Source organism: Pristiophorus japonicus, chromosome 17 (assembly GCF_044704955.1).
Source record: "Pristiophorus japonicus isolate sPriJap1 chromosome 17, sPriJap1.hap1, whole genome shotgun sequence".
NCBI classification, from domain to species: domain Eukaryota; kingdom Metazoa; phylum Chordata; class Chondrichthyes; family Pristiophoridae; genus Pristiophorus; species Pristiophorus japonicus.
In genome coordinates, this window is record NC_091993.1 from 128,623,768 (window position 1) to 128,640,067 (window position 16,300).

The following is a 16,300-nucleotide window of genomic DNA, read 5'->3' on the forward strand; positions in this document are numbered from 1 at the left end:
ACTTGCCTGCTAAGCTGTTTACCTTGCCTTTAAGCTTTGTGCAATGATTTCGTGGTTTTACTGCAGAAGTCAGTTCAGTTCAGTTCGTGTTGAACAAAATCAAAAAGGGGAAGAAGGTGACGAGTTGTATAAAAATACAGTGTGTGGTTTACTGACATTTCCCCTGTGCAATCACCCTTTGCCTGTGCTGATTCAGTCCGTGTGGTCCACCCTGTTTGAACACTGCCGATCCACTCACATCTGCCACTGTGGGGCTCATTTACATCTTGTATACCTCCTGTATCTCTAGGGCCCTGAATGCAAAATTATAAATACTACAAACATGAAAGCTACTATTTTTTTCTGAGCAGTTATCCTTTGTTTGGGATACAGTTCAGCGAGCAGTGACGGCTCACCTGTACACACCACAGTGACTAATCTCCACATCAGCTTACATCAGCTAAAACAGAAACGGCAATTAAAATTGTTTAAAGTCAAGTCTAAAAAGATGAGTTAAAAATAAAATCTACACAATTTACTTAAAGCCCAAAGCCCTGTCGTGAGGCTCAATCGATCTGAATATATAAATTCACCTGAAAACATAGTGAATGACGGCAGGCAATTCAACTGTGGAGGCCGCACAGCCAAGCTTGACCCTGACTCCATCCAGCGCCCGTTGAATAGTGATCAGCAGTTAGAACACAGATTGACTCCACCCCCTCCATCCCCCAAAGCTCAATAGAAACGAGTCTCTAGCTGAGGTCAATGAACACACCATATGCCCGGGACTGACCCTGGGATCTTCCTGCTCTATAAGCCTCAGTGCCACACAGGTGAGGGCACCTACCCAGTCAGACCATTGGGGGGAGCTCGTGAAGCCTTTACCACAGATTTAGTCGGTAGACTGAATAAATCCTCTGAACAGAAAGTTGAGATTGTTGTTTGAGCTGCTGTAGAAAATCACTTAATTTTATAATTTGTGTACACATTTCATAGATTGCAGACAATACAGCTTTTACTCAGCGGTAAAATAAACCATTACCCAGTGCGGTAACTAGCAATTCAGTAAGGTGTGCCAGTGGGTGTGTGTCGACTCGAACTCTGCAAAATAACCCGAGGCACCATTCTCGATTCACGGTTTCCAAATGTTCCAAATGGGAACAGGTCTGTCACTGTACAACACAGGTGTACAGTACTGGTGGGTATAGGTCTGTCACTGTATAACACTGGGGTACAGTACTGGTGGGTATAGGTCTGTCACTGTATAACACAGGTGTACAGTACTGGTGGGTACAGGTCTGTCACTGTATAACACTGGGGTACAGTACTGGTGGGTACAGGTCTGTCACTGTATAACACTGGGGTACAGTACAGGTGGGTACAGGTCTATCACTGTATAACACTGGGGTACAGTACTGGTGGGTACAGGTCTGTCACTGTATAACACTGGGGTACAGTACTGGTGGGTACAGGTCTGTCACTGTATAACACTGGGGTACAGTACAGGTGGGTACAGGTCTATCACTGTATAACACTGGGGTACAGTACTGGTGGGTACAGGTCTGTCACTGTATAATACTGGGGTACAGTACTGGTGGGTACAGGTCTGTCACTGTATAACACGGGTACAGTACTGGTGGGTACAGGCCTGTCACTGTATAACACTGGGGTACAGTACTGGTGGGTACAGGTCTGTCACTGTATAACACTGGGGTACAGTATTGGTGGGTACAGATCTCTCACTATAACACGGAGGTACAGTACTGGTGGGTACAAGTCTCACTGTATAGCAATGGGGTACAGTACTGGTAGGTACAGGTCTGTCACTGTATAACACTGGGGTACAATATTGGTGGGTACAGGTCTGTCACTGTATAACACTGGGGTACAGTACTGGTGGGTACAGGCCTGTCACTATAACACTGGGGTACAGTACTGTTGGGTACAGGTCTGTCACTGTATAACACTGGGGTACAGTACTGGTGGGTACAGGTCTGTCACTGTATAACACGGAGGTACAGTACTGGTGGGTACAGGTCTGTCACTGTATAACACTGGGGTACAGTACTGGTGGGTACAGGTCTGTCACTGTATAACACGGGTACAGTACTGGTGGGTACAGGTCTGTCACTGTATAACACTGGGGTACAGTACTGGTGGGTACAGGTCTGTCACTGTATAACATGGAGGTACAGTACTGGTGGGTACAGGTCTGTCACTGTATAACACTGGGGTACAGTACTGGTGGGTACAGGTCTGTCACTGTATAACACGGGTACAGTACTGGTGGGTACAGGTCTGTCACTGTATAACACTGGGGTACAGTACTGGTGGGTACAGGTCTGTTAATGTATAACACTGGGGTACAGTACTGGGGGGTACAGGTCTTTAATGTATAACACTGGGGTACAGTACTGGTGGGTACAGGTCTGTCACTGTATAACACTGGGGTACAGTACTGGTGGGTACAGGTCTGTCACTGTATAACACGGGTACAGTACTGGTGGGTACAGGCCTGTCACTGTATAACACTGGGGTACAGTACTGGTGGGTACAGGTCTGTCACTGTATAACACTGGGGTACAGTATTGGTGGGTACAGATCTCTCACTATAACACGGAGGTACAGTACTGGTGGGTACAAGTCTCACTGTATAGCAATGGGGTACAGTACTGGTAGGTACAGGTCTGTCACTGTATAACACTGGGGTACAATATTGGTGGGTACAGGTCTGTCACTGTATAACACTGGGGTACAGTACTGGTGGGTACAGGCCTGTCACTATAACACTGGGGTACAGTACTGTTGGGTACAGGTCTGTCACTGTATAACACTGGGGTACAGTACTGGTGGGTACAGGTCTGTCACTGTATAACACGGGTACAGTACTGGTGGGTACAAGTCTGTCACTGTATAACACTGGGGTACAGTACTGGTGGGTACAGGTCTGTCACTGTATAACACGGAGGTACAGTACTGGTGGGTACAGGTCTGTCACTGTATAACACTGGGGTACAGTACTGGTGGGTACAGGTCTGTCACTGTATAACACGGGTACAGTACTGGTGGGTACAGGTCTGTCACTGTATAACACTGGGGTACAGTACTGGTGGGTACAGGTCTGTTAATGTATAACACTGGGGTACAGTACTGGGGGGTACAGGTCTGTTAATGTATAACACTGGGGTACAGTACTGGTGGGTACAGGTCTGTCACTGTATAACACTGGGGTACAGTACTGGTGGGTACAGGTCTGTCACTGTATAACACTGGGGTACAGTACTGGTGGGTACAGGTCTGTCACTGTATAACACTGAGATTATCGGCAGTCCCTCAGAATCGAGGAAGACTTGCTTCCACTCTTAGCATGAGTCCTTAGGTGGCTGAACAGTCCAAAACAAGAACCACAGTCTCTGTCACTAATAAAGAAATCCTTATTTGTCGGGAAATTGTGTTGGGGAAATTGATGGGATTGAAGGCCGATAAATCCCCAGGGCCTGATGGACTGCATCCCAGAGTGTACTTAAGGAGGTGGCCTTGGAAATAGCGGATGCATTGACAGTCATTTTCCAACATTCCATTGACTCTGGATCAGTTCCTATGGAGTGGAGGGTAGCCAATGTAACCCCACTTTTTTAAAAAGGAGGGAGAGAGAAAACAGGGAATTATAGATCGGTCAGCCTGACCTCAGTAGTGGGTAAAATGATGGAATCAATTAGTAAGGATACTAATATACATAGCAGCGCATTTGGAAAGAGGTGACATGATAGGTCCAAGTCAGCATAGATTTGTGAAAGGGAAATCATGCTTGACAAATCTTCTGGAATTTTTTGAGGATGTTTCCAGTAGAGTGGACAAGGGAGAACCAGTTGATGTGGTATATTTGGACTTTCAGAAGGCTTTCGACAAGGTTCCACACAAGAGATTAATGTGCAAAGTTAAAGCACATGGGATTGGGGATAGTGTGCTGACGTGGATTGAGAACTGGTTGTCAGACAGGAAGCAAAGAGTAGGAGTAAATGGGTACTTTTCAGAATGGCAGGCAGTGACTAGTGGGGTACCGCAAGGTTCTGTGCTGGGGCCCCAGCTGTTTACATTGTACATTAATGATTTAGACGAGGGGATTAAATGTAGTATCTCCAAATTTGCGGATGACACTAAGTTGGATGGCAGTGTGAGCTGCGAGGAGGATGCTATGAGGCTGCAGAGTGACTTGGACAGGTTAGTGAGTGGGCAAATGCATGGCAGATGAAGTCTAGGGCCCAAGTTTCCACACGATAAAAAACGGGTGCCCCTCCGAGCTGGGCGCCCGTTTTTCGCGCCTAAAACGGCGCCGGAAAAAAAACTCGCGATTCTGGAGCGTTCTGCAGCTCCTTGTCTGTCTGGCGCGGCGCCCAGGGAGGCGGAGCCTACACTCGCGCCGATTTTGTAAGTGGGAGGGGGCGGGTACTATTTAAATTAGTTTTTTTCCTGCCGGCAACGCTGCGCGTGCGCGTTGGAGCGTTCGCACACGCTCAGTGTGAAGGAAACATTGGCACTCGGCCATTTTTGTAGTTCTTTGTAGCTGTTTAATTTTTGAACATTTTTTTAATAAAAGCACATTGCCATCAGCACATCAGCACTGAGGCTACCCTTCTCACTGTCTCCTTCCTCCCCACCCGCGGGAAGAACGGGCGCCTCCTCCCCCCCCCCCCCCACCCCCCCCCCCCCGCCCCGCGGGAAGAACGGGCGCCTCCTCCCCCCCCCCCCTCCCACCCCCCCGCCCCGCGGGAAGAACGGGCGCCTCAGGCTGACTGCAGCATTCTCCGTGCCTGAAGCACTTTCACACAGGTAGGAAGATGGTTTATTTAATCTTTTCTTGGCTTATAAATGTTTATTCAGGTTGGATTTATTTGTATAATATTTGTAGAAGTATAAATAAGGATTTATTGTAGAATTTAATGACTTCCCTTCCCCCCCCTCCCCCCACCTCGTTCTGGACGCCTAATTTGTAACCTGCGCCTGATTTTTTTTATGTGTAGAACAGGTTTTTTCAGTTCTACAAAAATCTTCACTTGCTCCATTCTAAGTTAGTTTGGAGTACGTTTTCACTGTGGAAACTTTCAAATCAGGCGTCAGTGGCCGGACACACCCCCTTTTGAAGAAAAAATTGTGTTCCAAAGTGGAACTGTTCTACCTGACTAGAACTGCAGAAAATAAAATGTGGAGAATTGCGATTTCTAAGATAGTCCGTTCTCCACCAGTTGCTCCTAAAAATCAGGCGCAAATCATGTGGAAACTTGGGCCCCTAATGTGGATAAATGTGAGGTTATCCACTTTGGTGGTAAAAACAGAGAGACAGACTATTATCTGAATGGTGACAGATTAGGAAAAGGGGAGGTGCAACGAGACCTGGGTGTCATGGTACATCAGTCATTGAAGGTTGGCATGCAGGTACAGCAGGCAGTTAAGAAAGCAAATGGTATGTTGGCCTTCATAGCGAGGGGATTTGAGTACAGGGACAGGGAGGTGTTACTACAGTTGTTCAGGGCCTTGGTGAGGCCACACCTGGAATATTGTGTACAGTTTTGGTCTCCTAACTTGAGGAAGGACGTTCTTGCTATTGAGGGAGTGCAGCGAAGGTTCACCAGACTGATTCCCGGGATGGCGGGACTGACATATCAAGAAAGACTGGATCAACTGGGCTTGTATTCACTGGAGTTCAGAAGAATGAGAGGGGATCTCATAGAAACGTTTAAAATTCTGATGGGTTTAGACAGGTTAGATGCAGGAAGAATGTTCCCAATGTTGGGGAAGTCCAGAACCAGGGGTCACAGTCTGAGGATAAGGGGTAAGCCATTTAGGACCGAGATGAGGAGAAACTTCTTCACCCAGAGAGTGGTGAACCTGTGGAATTCTCTACCACAGGAAGTTGTTGAGGCCAGTTCACTAGATATATTCAGGAGGGAGTTAGATGAAGTCCTTACTACTAGGGGAATCAAGGGGTATGGCGAGAAAGCAGGAATGGGGTACTGAAGTTGCATGTTCAGCCATGAACTCATTGAATGGCGGTGCAGGCTCGAAGGGCCGAATGGCCTACTCCTGCACCTATTTTCTATGTTTCTATGTTTCTATGTCACCGATGGGACAGACAGTGGTTGCAAGAAAGGGTGGGTTGGGAGTCTGGTTTGCCGTATGTTCCTTCCGCTGCCTGCGCTTGGTTTCTGCATGCTCTCGGCGACGAGACTCGAAGTGCTCAGCGCCCTCCACTTAGGGCGGTCTTTGGCCAGGGTCTCCCAGGTGTCGGTGGGGATGTCGCACTTTATCAGGGGGGTTTTAAGGATGTCCTTGTAATGTTTCCGCAGCCCACCTTTGGATCGTTTGCCATGAAGGAGTTCTGAGCAGAGCACTTGCTTTGGGAGTCTCATGTCTGGCATGCGAACTATGTGGCCTGCCCAGCGGAGCTGATCAAATGTGGTCAGTGCTTCAATGCTGGGGATGTTGGTCTGGATGAGGACGCTGATGTTGGTGCGTCTGTCCTCCCAGGGGATTTGTAGGATCTTGCGGAAACATCGTTGATGGTATTTCTCCAGCGACTTGAGGTGTCTACTGTACATGGTTCATGTCTCTGAGCCATACAGGAGGGCGGGTATTACTACAGCCCTGTAGACCATGAGCTTGGTGGCAGTTTTGAGGGTCTGGTCTTCAAACACTCTTTTCCTCAGGCAACCGAAAGCTGCACTGGTGCACTGGAGGCGGTGTTGGATCTCGCCGTCAGTGCCTGCTCTTGTTGATAGGAGGCTCCTGAGATAAGGGAAGTGGTCCATGTTGTCCAGTCCAACCTCTGTCATTGAGCTGCAGTACGCAGACGATGCCTGCGTCTGTGCACACAAAGAGGCTGAACTCCAGCACATAGTCGACATATTTACTGAGGAGTACGAAAGCATGGGCATTATGCTAAACATCGGTAAGCCAAAGCTCCTCCACCAACACTGGGGTACAGTACTGGTGGGTACAGGTCTGTCACTGTATAACACGGGTACAGTACAGGTGGGTACAGGTCTGTCACTGTATAACACGGGTACAGTACTGGTGGGTACAGGTCTGTCACTATATAACACTGGGGTACAGTACTGGTGGGTACAGGTCTGTCACTATATAACACTGGGGTACAGTACTGGGGGGTACAGGTCTGTCACTGTATAACACTGGGGTACAGTACTGGTGGGTACAGGTCTGTCACTGTATAACACTGGGGTACAGTACTGGTGGGTACAGGTCTGTCACTGTATAACACTGGGGTACAGTACTGGTGGGTACAGGTCTGTCACTGTATAACACTGGGGTACAGTACTGGTGGGTACGGGTCTGTCACAGTATAACACTGGGGTACAGTACTGGTGGGTACAGGTCTGTCACTGTATAACACTGGGGTACAGTACTGGTGGGTACAGGTCTGTCACTGTATAACACTGGGGTACAGTATTTCCCCCCTCCCCCCACCCTTCCTGTAGAAGCTGGTTTGCAATATCTCGTAAACGTAATTAAAAACAAAAATGTTGGAAAATTGAACAACAATTTCTATTTGTATAGCGCCTTTAATGACCCAGGGCGCCCCACGGCAGCGTTACCAATAAAAACATTTTTGACACCGAGCTGCATAAGAAAATATTAGGGCAGGTGACCAAAGCTGGATGAACAAGGTGGGTTTTAAGGAGCGTCTTAAAAGAGGAGAGAGAGAGACGGAGAGGTTTAGGGAGGGAGTTCCAGAGCTTGGCGCCCAGGCAGTTGAAGGCACGGCCACCAATGGTGGAATGATTATAATCGGGAATGCTCAAGAGACCAGGTTTGTCGGAGCGCAAAGATCGCGGGGTATTGGGGTTGGAGGAGCATGCTGTGTGTTTCCAGTATTTCAGAACCTCTGGGCTTTCCAGTCGTTTTTTTTCAATTGGGTAATCCCTGTTCTTGGGGTCCCAGAATCGAGTCCTAAACTCGCCCTTCTCCTTCCCGTGCGCCTGGTCTCCGACCACCTGTATTGGGAGGAGCCCGGGGGAAGGAACGGTTATAAACCGTAAACCCCTTCAGCATTGATGATGGAATGCAGGAATGGTGGGCGGAGGGAGGAGGGCTTTGTGGTTGGAGAAAGCGCGAGCTACTGGCGATGTGTGTGGCGGTGGTGCATCAGCTGCTGCTGACTGTCACATGCAGACACATGGCGTGCCGTGTCAGCCTGGGATTTAATAATATTAATCACAGCCTTCAGACTTGCTCAGCGCTCATATTCCTCATTGAGGAAATGATTTTGATTTGAGCAGCTGGCCTTCAGAAAGTTTCCCTCTTCCTGTCTCCCGCCTTGCACTCTGTGTCTCCCACTCTCTCTGTCTCCAACGTCTGTCTAATCAGCTTGGTGTGCAGATTGGGGAAGTGTCTCATAAATTGAAGGACTTGTGGCACCATTGGACTCTGTGTATTTCTGAAGTTTATTGCCCAACCCCAGTTACCATGAAAATCATGGAAAGCAAGAGGAGGACACACAAAACCTGCAAAAGGACACAGACAGGCTAACTGAGTGGGCAAACATTTGGCAGCTGGAGTATAATGCTGGGAAGTGTGAGGTCATGCACTTTGGCAGAAAAAAAATCAAAGAGCAAGTTATTATTTAAATGAAGAAAGATTGCAAAGTGCCGCAGTACAGTGGGACCTGGGGGTACTTGTGCATGAAACACAAAAGGATAGTATGCAGGTACAGCAAGTGATCAGGAAGGCCAATAGAATCTTGGCCTTTATTGCAAAGGGGATGGAGTATAAAAGCAGGGAAGGCTTGCTACAGTTATACAGGGTATTGGTGAGGCCACACCTGGAGTACTGCGTGCAGTTTTGGTTTCCATATTTACGAAAGGATATACTTATGTAATCATAGACATTTACCACACAGAAGGAGGGCATTTATATAAGAACATAAGAAATAGGAGCAGGAGTTGGCCATACGGCCCCTCGAGCCTGCTCCGCCATTTAATACAATCATGGCTGATCCGATCATGGACTCGGGTCCACTTCCCTGCCCGCTTCGCATAACCCCTTATTCCCTTATTATTTAAGAATCTGTCTATCTCTGTCTTAAATTTATTTAATGTCCCAGCTTCCACAGCTCTCTGAGGCACCGAATTCCTCAGATTATTCAATTTATTCAGGCCGTGAGTTCCAGACCCCCACCACCCTCTGGGTGAAGACATTTCCCCTCAAATCCCCTCTAAACCTCCTTGCAATTACTTTAAATCTATGCCCCCTGGTTATTGACCCCTCTGCTAAGGGAAATAGGTCCTTCCTATCCACTCTGTCTCGGCCCGTCATAATTTTATACACCTCAATCAGGTCTCCCCTCAGCCTCCTCTGTTCCAGGAGGTGATGGTGGACTTTCCTCTTAAGCTGACAGCGATTTAAGATAAGTTTGCGCTCGCTCGACCACTTCACAGCCAGTCACGTTGGTGTGGGACGGGAGTCACATATAGGCCCAGACTAGGTAAGGACAGCACGTTTCCTTCCCTGAAGGGCATTCGTGAACCAGCCGGGTTTTTAAGACAATCTGAAGGCTTCACTTTTACTGATGCCATATTTTACAAAACTGAATTCAGATTCCCAAACCTCCCCAGTGGGCTTTGATTTGACATTCTCTGGACTATTGGTCCTGCGCTCCGGGCTGTGAGTTGTGTATAAGCGCTGCACCAGCACCCCCGATATATAGGTGGTATTTCCCAGCAACACTTACTGGGGCACAAACCCGGCATTGCCCACCCGGGTACCCCAGGGGTGCTCAGCACAGATGGACCAACAGCCCAGGCTCGGGTAAGGTCGGGTATCTCCACACTCTCGGATACAGAATGGACCTGGGGTCCTCCGGCCTGTCTGGCGCAGGACCGCACAGGACATTGCAGTCACAGCGAGTGTCTGGACACCTGGGCATTTAGCTCCAGCGAGAGCCCTTGTCACACGCGAGGGTCACTCTCTGGGATTTGCCACAGTCCGGCCTCACATCCGTGGTCCACCATTGGCCAATCCTGTCAATCACACAGAGGCTAGTGGGAATCTCTAACTCTCCCCGGGAGGGAGCGAGGAGAATGGAGGAGGGAAGGAAGGAAGGAAGCCTGTCCAGCAGTACCCCCTAGTGATAGTGATTGTCTCAAGGTCCTCCCTTCCCACATTCCCGAGACCAGCAATTTGTGGCATGGTTTTTGTGTCTTCCACTGTGAAGACCGAAGCAAAATAATTGTTTAAGGTCTCAGCCATTTCCACATTTCCCATTATTAAATCCCCCTTCTCATCTTCTAAGGGACCAACATTGACTTTAGTCACTCTCTTCCGTTTTATATATCGGTAAAAGCTTTTACTATCTGTTTTTATGTTTTGTGCAAGTTTACTTTCGTAATCTATCTTTCCTTTCTTTATTGCTTTTTTAGTCATTTTCCCAATCTTCTAGTTTCCCACTAACCTTGGCCACCTTATACGCATTGGTCTTTGATTTGATACTCTCCTTTATTTCCTTGGTTATCCACGGCTGGTTATCCCTTCTCTTACCACCCTTCTTTTTCACTGGAATATATTTTTGTTGAGCACTGTGAAAGAGCTCCTTAAAAGTTCTCCACTGTTCCTCAATTGTGCCACTGTTTAGTCTGTGTTTCCAGTCTACTTTAGCCAACTCTGCCCTCATCCCACTGTAGTCCCCTTTGTTTAAGCATAGTACGCTCGTTTGAGACACTACTTCCTCACCCTCAATCTGTATTACAAATTCAACCATACTGTGATCACTCATTCCGAGAGGATCTTTTACTAGGAGATCGTTTATTATTCCTGTCTCATTACACAGGACCAGATCTAAGATAGCTTGCTCCCTTGTAGGTTCTGTAACATACTGTTCTAAGAAACAATCCCATATGCATTCTATGAATTCCTCCTCCAGGCTACCCCGTGCGATTTGATTTGACCAATCGATATGTAGGTTAAAATCCCCCATGATTACTGCCGTTCCTTTTTCACATGTCTCTATTATTCCCTTGATTATTGTCCGCCCCACCGTGAAATTATTATTTGGGGGCCTATAAACTACTGCCACCAGTGACTTTTTCCCCTTACTATCTCTAATCTCCACCCACAATGATTCAACATTTTGTTCATTAGAGCCAATATCGTCTCTCAACACTGCCCTGATATCATCCTTTATTAACAGAGATACCCCACCTCCTTTCCCTTCTTGTCTATCCTTCCGAATTGTCAGATACCCCTGTATGTTTAATTCCCAGTCTTGGCCACCCTGCAAACATGTTTCTGTAATGTCTAATGGGACTCAGGGTAGACAAGACCCCTGGTCCTGATGAAATGCATCCCAGGGTATTAAAAGCGATGGCGGAAATTATAGCAGATGCATTCGTTATAATCTACCAAAATTCTCTCGACCCTGGGGAGGTACCAGCGGATTGGAAAGCAGCTAATGTAACGCCCCTGTTTTAAAAAGAGGGCAGACAAAAGGCAGGTAACTGTAGGCCAGTTAGTTTAACATCTGTAGTGGGGAAAATGCTTGAAACTATCATTAAGGAAGAAATAGTGGGACATCTAGATAGGAATAGTGCAATCAAGCAGACGCAACATGGATTCATGAAGGGGAAATCGTGTTTAACTAATTTACTGGAATTCTTTGAGGATATAACGAGCGTGGTGGATAGAGGTGTACCGATGGATGTGGTGTATTTAGATTTCCAAAAGGCATTCGATAAGTTGCCACAGAAAAGGTTACTGCAGAAGATAAAGGTACGCGGAGTCAGAGGAAATGTATTAGCATGGATAGAGAATTGTCTGGCTAACAGAAAGCAGAGTGTCGGGATAAATGGGTCCTTTTCGGGTTGGTAATCGGTGGTTAGTGGTGTGCCACAGGGATCGGTGCTGGGACCACAACTGTTTACAATATACATAGATGACCTGGAAGAGGGGACAGAGTGTAGTGTAACAAAATTTGCAGATGACACAAAGATTAGTGAGAAAGCGGGTTGTGTAGAGGACACAGAGAGGCTGCAAAGAGATTTAGATAGGTTAAGCGAATGGGTTAGGGGGCACAGCCTCAAAATACGGGGGAGCCAATTTAAAACCGAGTTGTGAAGGAATTTCTTCTCCCAGATGGAATACAATGTCGGAAAATGTGAGGTCATCCACCTTGGGGAAAAAAAAAAACAGTAAAAGGGAATATTATTTGAATGGGAAGAAATTACAACATGCTGAGGTGCAGAGGGACCTGGGGGTCCTTGTGCATGAATCCCAAAAAGTTAGTTTGCAGGTGCAGCAGGTAATCAGGAAGGCGAATGGAATGTTGGCCTTCATTGCGAGAGGGATGGAGTACAAAAGCAGGGAGGTCCTGCTGCAACTGTACAGGGTATTGGTGGGGCCACACCTGGAGTACTGCGTGCAGTTTTGGTCACCTTACTTAAGGAAGGATATACCAGCCTTGGAGAGGGTACAGAGACGATTCACTAGGCTGATTCCGGAGATGAGGGGGTTACCTTATGATGATAGATTGAGTAGACTGGGTCTTTACTCGTTGGAGTTCAGAAGGATGAGGGGTGATCTTATAGAAACATTTAAAATAATGAAAGGGATAGACAAGATAGAGGCAGAGAGGTTGTTTCCACTGGTCGGGGAGACTAGAACTAGGGGGCACAGCCTCAAAATACGGGGGAGCCAATTTAAAACCGAGTTGTGAAGGAATTTCTTCTCCCAGAGGGTTGTGAATCTGTGGAATTCTCTGCCCAAGGAAGCAGTTGAGACTAGCTCATTGAATGTATTCAAATCACAGATAGATAGATGTTTAACCAATAAGGGAATTAAGGGTTACGGGGAGTGGGCGGGTAAGTGGAGCTGAGTCCACGGCCAGATCAGCCATGATCTTGTTGAATGGCGGAGCAGGCTCGAGGGGCTAGATGGCCTACTCCTGTTCCTAATTCTTATGTTCTTATAAGGAGAGGGGAAGGAAGGGGAGGGGATGGGATGGAAGAGGGGAGGGAAGGAGTGGAGGGGATGGGGGAGTGAAGGAGTGGAGGGGATGGAAGAGGGAAGGAGTGGAGGGTAGGGGAGGAGTGGCGGGAAGGGGATGGGAAGAGGGGGAGAGGATGGAAATGGGAAGGGTAGAGGCAGTGGGGAGGGGGAGGGGAGAGGCAGTGGGGAGGGGGAGGGGAGAGGCAGTGGGGAGGAGGAGGGAGCGGGGAGGGGAGAGGCAGTGGGAGGGGAGGCAGTGGGGAGGGGGAGGGAAGAGGCAGTGGGGAGGGGGAGGGAAGAGGCAGTGGGGAGGGGGAGGGGAGAGGCAGTGGGGAGGAGGAGGGGAGAGGCAGTGGGGAGGAGGAGGGGAGAGGCAGTGGGGAGGAGGAGGGGAGAGGCAGTGGGGAGAGGCAGTGGGGAGGAGGAGGGGAGAGGCAGTGGGGAGGAGGAGGGGAGAGGCAGTGGGGAGGAGGAGGGGAGAGGCAGTGGGGAGGAGGAGGGGAGAGGCAGTGGGGAGGAGGAGGGGAGAGGCAGTGGGGAGGAGGAGGGGAGAGGCAGTGGGGAGGAGGGAGGGAGAGGCAGTGGGGAGGGGGAGGGGAGAGGCAGTGGGGAGGGGGAGGGGAGAGGCAGTGGGAGGGGGAGGGAGCGGGAGGGGAGAGGGGAGAGGCAGCGGGGAGGGGAGAGGCAGCGGGGAGGGGGAGGGGGAGGGGAGAGGCAGCGGGGAGGGGGAGGGGAGAGGCAGTGGGGAGGAGGAGGGAGCGGAGGGGAGAGGCAGGGGGAGGGGGAGGGGAGAGGCAGTGGGGAGGAGGAGGGGAGGGAGAGGCAGTGGGGAGGAGGAGGGGAGAGGCAGTGGGGAGGAGGAGGGGAGAGGCAGTGGGGAGGAGGAGGGGAGAGGCAGTGGGGAGGGGGAGGGAGAGGCAGTGGGGAGGAGGAGGGGAGAGGCAGTGGGGAGGAGGAGGGGAGAGGCAGTGGGGAGGAGGAGGGGAGAGGCAGTGGGGAGGAGGAGGGGAGAGGCAGTGGGGAGGAGGAGGGGAGAGGCAGTGGGGAGGGGGAGGGGAGAGGCAGTGGGGAGGGGGAGGGAGAGGCAGTGGGGAGGGGGAGGGGAGAGGCAGTGGGGAGGGGGAGGGGAGAGGCAGTGGGGAGGGGGAGGGGAGAGGCAGTGGGGAGGGGGAGGGGAGAGGCAGTGGGGAGGGGGAGGGGAGAGGCAGCGGGGAGGGGGAGGGGAGAGGCAGCGGGGAGGGGGAGGGGAGAGGCAGCGGGGAGGGGAAGGGGGAGGCAGCGGGGAGGGGAGAGGCAGTGGGGAGGGGGAGGGGAGAGGCAGTGGGGAGGGGGAGGGGAGAGTCAGTGGGGAGGGGGAGGGGAGAGGCAGTGGGGAGGAGGAGGGAGCGGGGAGGGGAGGGAGCGGGGAGGGGAGAGGCAGTGGGGAGGGGGCGGGGAGAGGCAGTGGGGAGGAGGAGGGAGAGGCAGTGGGGGAGGGGGAGGGGAGGGGAGAGGCAGTGGGGAGGGGGTGGGGAGGGGAGAGGGGGTGGGGAGAGGCAGTGGGGAGGGGGAGGGGAGAGGCAGTGGGAGGGGGAGGGGAGAGGCAGTGGGAGGGGGAGGGAGAGCAGTGGGGAGGGGGAGGGGGAGGCAGTGGGGAGGGGAGGGGAGAGGCAGCGGGGAGAGGGAGGGGAGGGGGAGGGGGAGGGAGAGCAGTGGAGGGAGGGAGAGGCAGTGGGGAGAGGAGGGGAGGGGAGGGGGAGGAGCGGGGGAGGGGAAGGGGAGTTGGCGTGTACTAAGCCATGTCTCTATGATGAGCTATTTGTGTGACTATTTTGCAGAGTTTGGTTGACCAGAGACGTTTGGGAGTGGGATTCGAACCGTTGCCATGTCTTCCCGCACCGGGCTGCGCATGCAGCTAATGCGGGAGCAACTGCAGCAGGAGGAGCAGCGGGAGAGGGAGCGGGAGCACCAGCAACAGGCAGCCCTGCATTACATGCAGCAACCATGCCGGCACCTCCACACCCGCCATCAACGTCAGCACTGCCACCTCCTACCAGTCCCGGCCGCAGGTTCCCGTCGAGGTGTTAAAGGTACAAGCGATCCGTCACTTTCCCCCAGTCTCCATCTCTCCCCTCGAGGCGCTGAATCCCGCTGCCCTGGGCACAGGGAAGCACGGTCGAGGGAGGGTCGGGGATGTTGGGGTCGGGGGCGGCGGGGGGTGTCTGGGTCGTGGGAGGTGGCGGGTGGTTCAGGGCAGGGGGGGGGGTGGTCGGGGTCAGGGGGGTCGGGGTCAAGGGAGTCGGGGGGATCAGGGGCGGGGGGGGTCGGGTGTTTGGGATTGGGGAGACACGGGGATTGGCGTCAGGGTTTGGGGACGAGGGGGTTGGTGGGGGTGCCGGGGTCGGGAGGCTCGGAGTGGTGAGGTGTTTTGGGGCAAGGGGGTCCGGGTTTGGGGACGAGGGGGTCGGGGGGTCAGGGGCTGGGGGGGTTGGTGTCGGGGTTTGGGGGAGAGGGGATTGGTCAGGGGGGTTGGGGTCGGGGCGAGGGGTTTGCGGACAAGTGGGTTGGGGCGTGGGGGCTAGCTTCTGGGGACGGGAGGGTCGGGATTTGGGGCGAGGAGGTCGGGGATTGGGGATTGGGGGCGAGAGGGTCAGTGGAGGCCGAGGTTTGGAGGTCAGGGGGGCGTGGATGGTGGGCCGGGGTTGGGGTCGGGGGGGTCGGGTTTGGGGTTGGGCGGTCAGGATGGGGTATTGACTGGCTTGCCTCATATTTCCAGCATCCACACGTTTGTCCTGATCGTGTCTCTCAGAAACCTCCTGAAACATTTCACATCCAACGGGATCCTCTCAAATACCGTCGCTATTGTTGGTGTGGCAAACACGGCCATACACAGCTCGAGCCCACAAACTGAATGTGTTTTATTGTGGCCTCGGCTGAGGGAGGAATGTTGAGCCAGGGCACTGGGGGAACTCGCTGCTTATCATCAAATAGTTCTGTGGGATTCTTAACATCCACCTGAACAGTCAGGCGTGGCTTTGGACCTGTGACAATGTGGCACTCCCTCGCCACTGCCCTGGATCAGAGAGGGGTCTGCCTGGATTATGGGGCAGGTATTCTCGAGCTCAGTGTCTCCACGTGCAGAGCGGTTCTGAGATTAACTGTCGATGTCTGACCCCGGGGAGGGAGTGAGCTGCGTTGGAGGTGATTTCTGAGCAAGTATCTTAGCTTCAGCAAACAGCTCGGTGACCTCTGACCCTCCAAAACATGAGCGAGAGGACACAGTGCCGAGGATCAGGCTGGCTGCACAGTGAGGGTTTGTACGCCTCAGAAATAATACGTTAAAGAATGT

General features: G+C 51.5%; 1 protein-coding gene across 1 annotated transcript in view; it reads left to right on the plus strand.

The window, feature by feature from the left end:
• Nucleotides 1–16,300, plus strand: part of tfeb (transcription factor EB) — a 150,379-nt gene that overhangs the window by 94,886 nt on the left and 39,193 nt on the right. The window contains 2 exon segments of the mRNA XM_070859284.1: nt 14,790–14,949; nt 14,951–15,041. Coding sequence (XP_070715385.1) covers nt 14,837–14,949; nt 14,951–15,041 — 204 coding nt within the window. The 5' untranslated portion in view covers nt 14,790–14,836.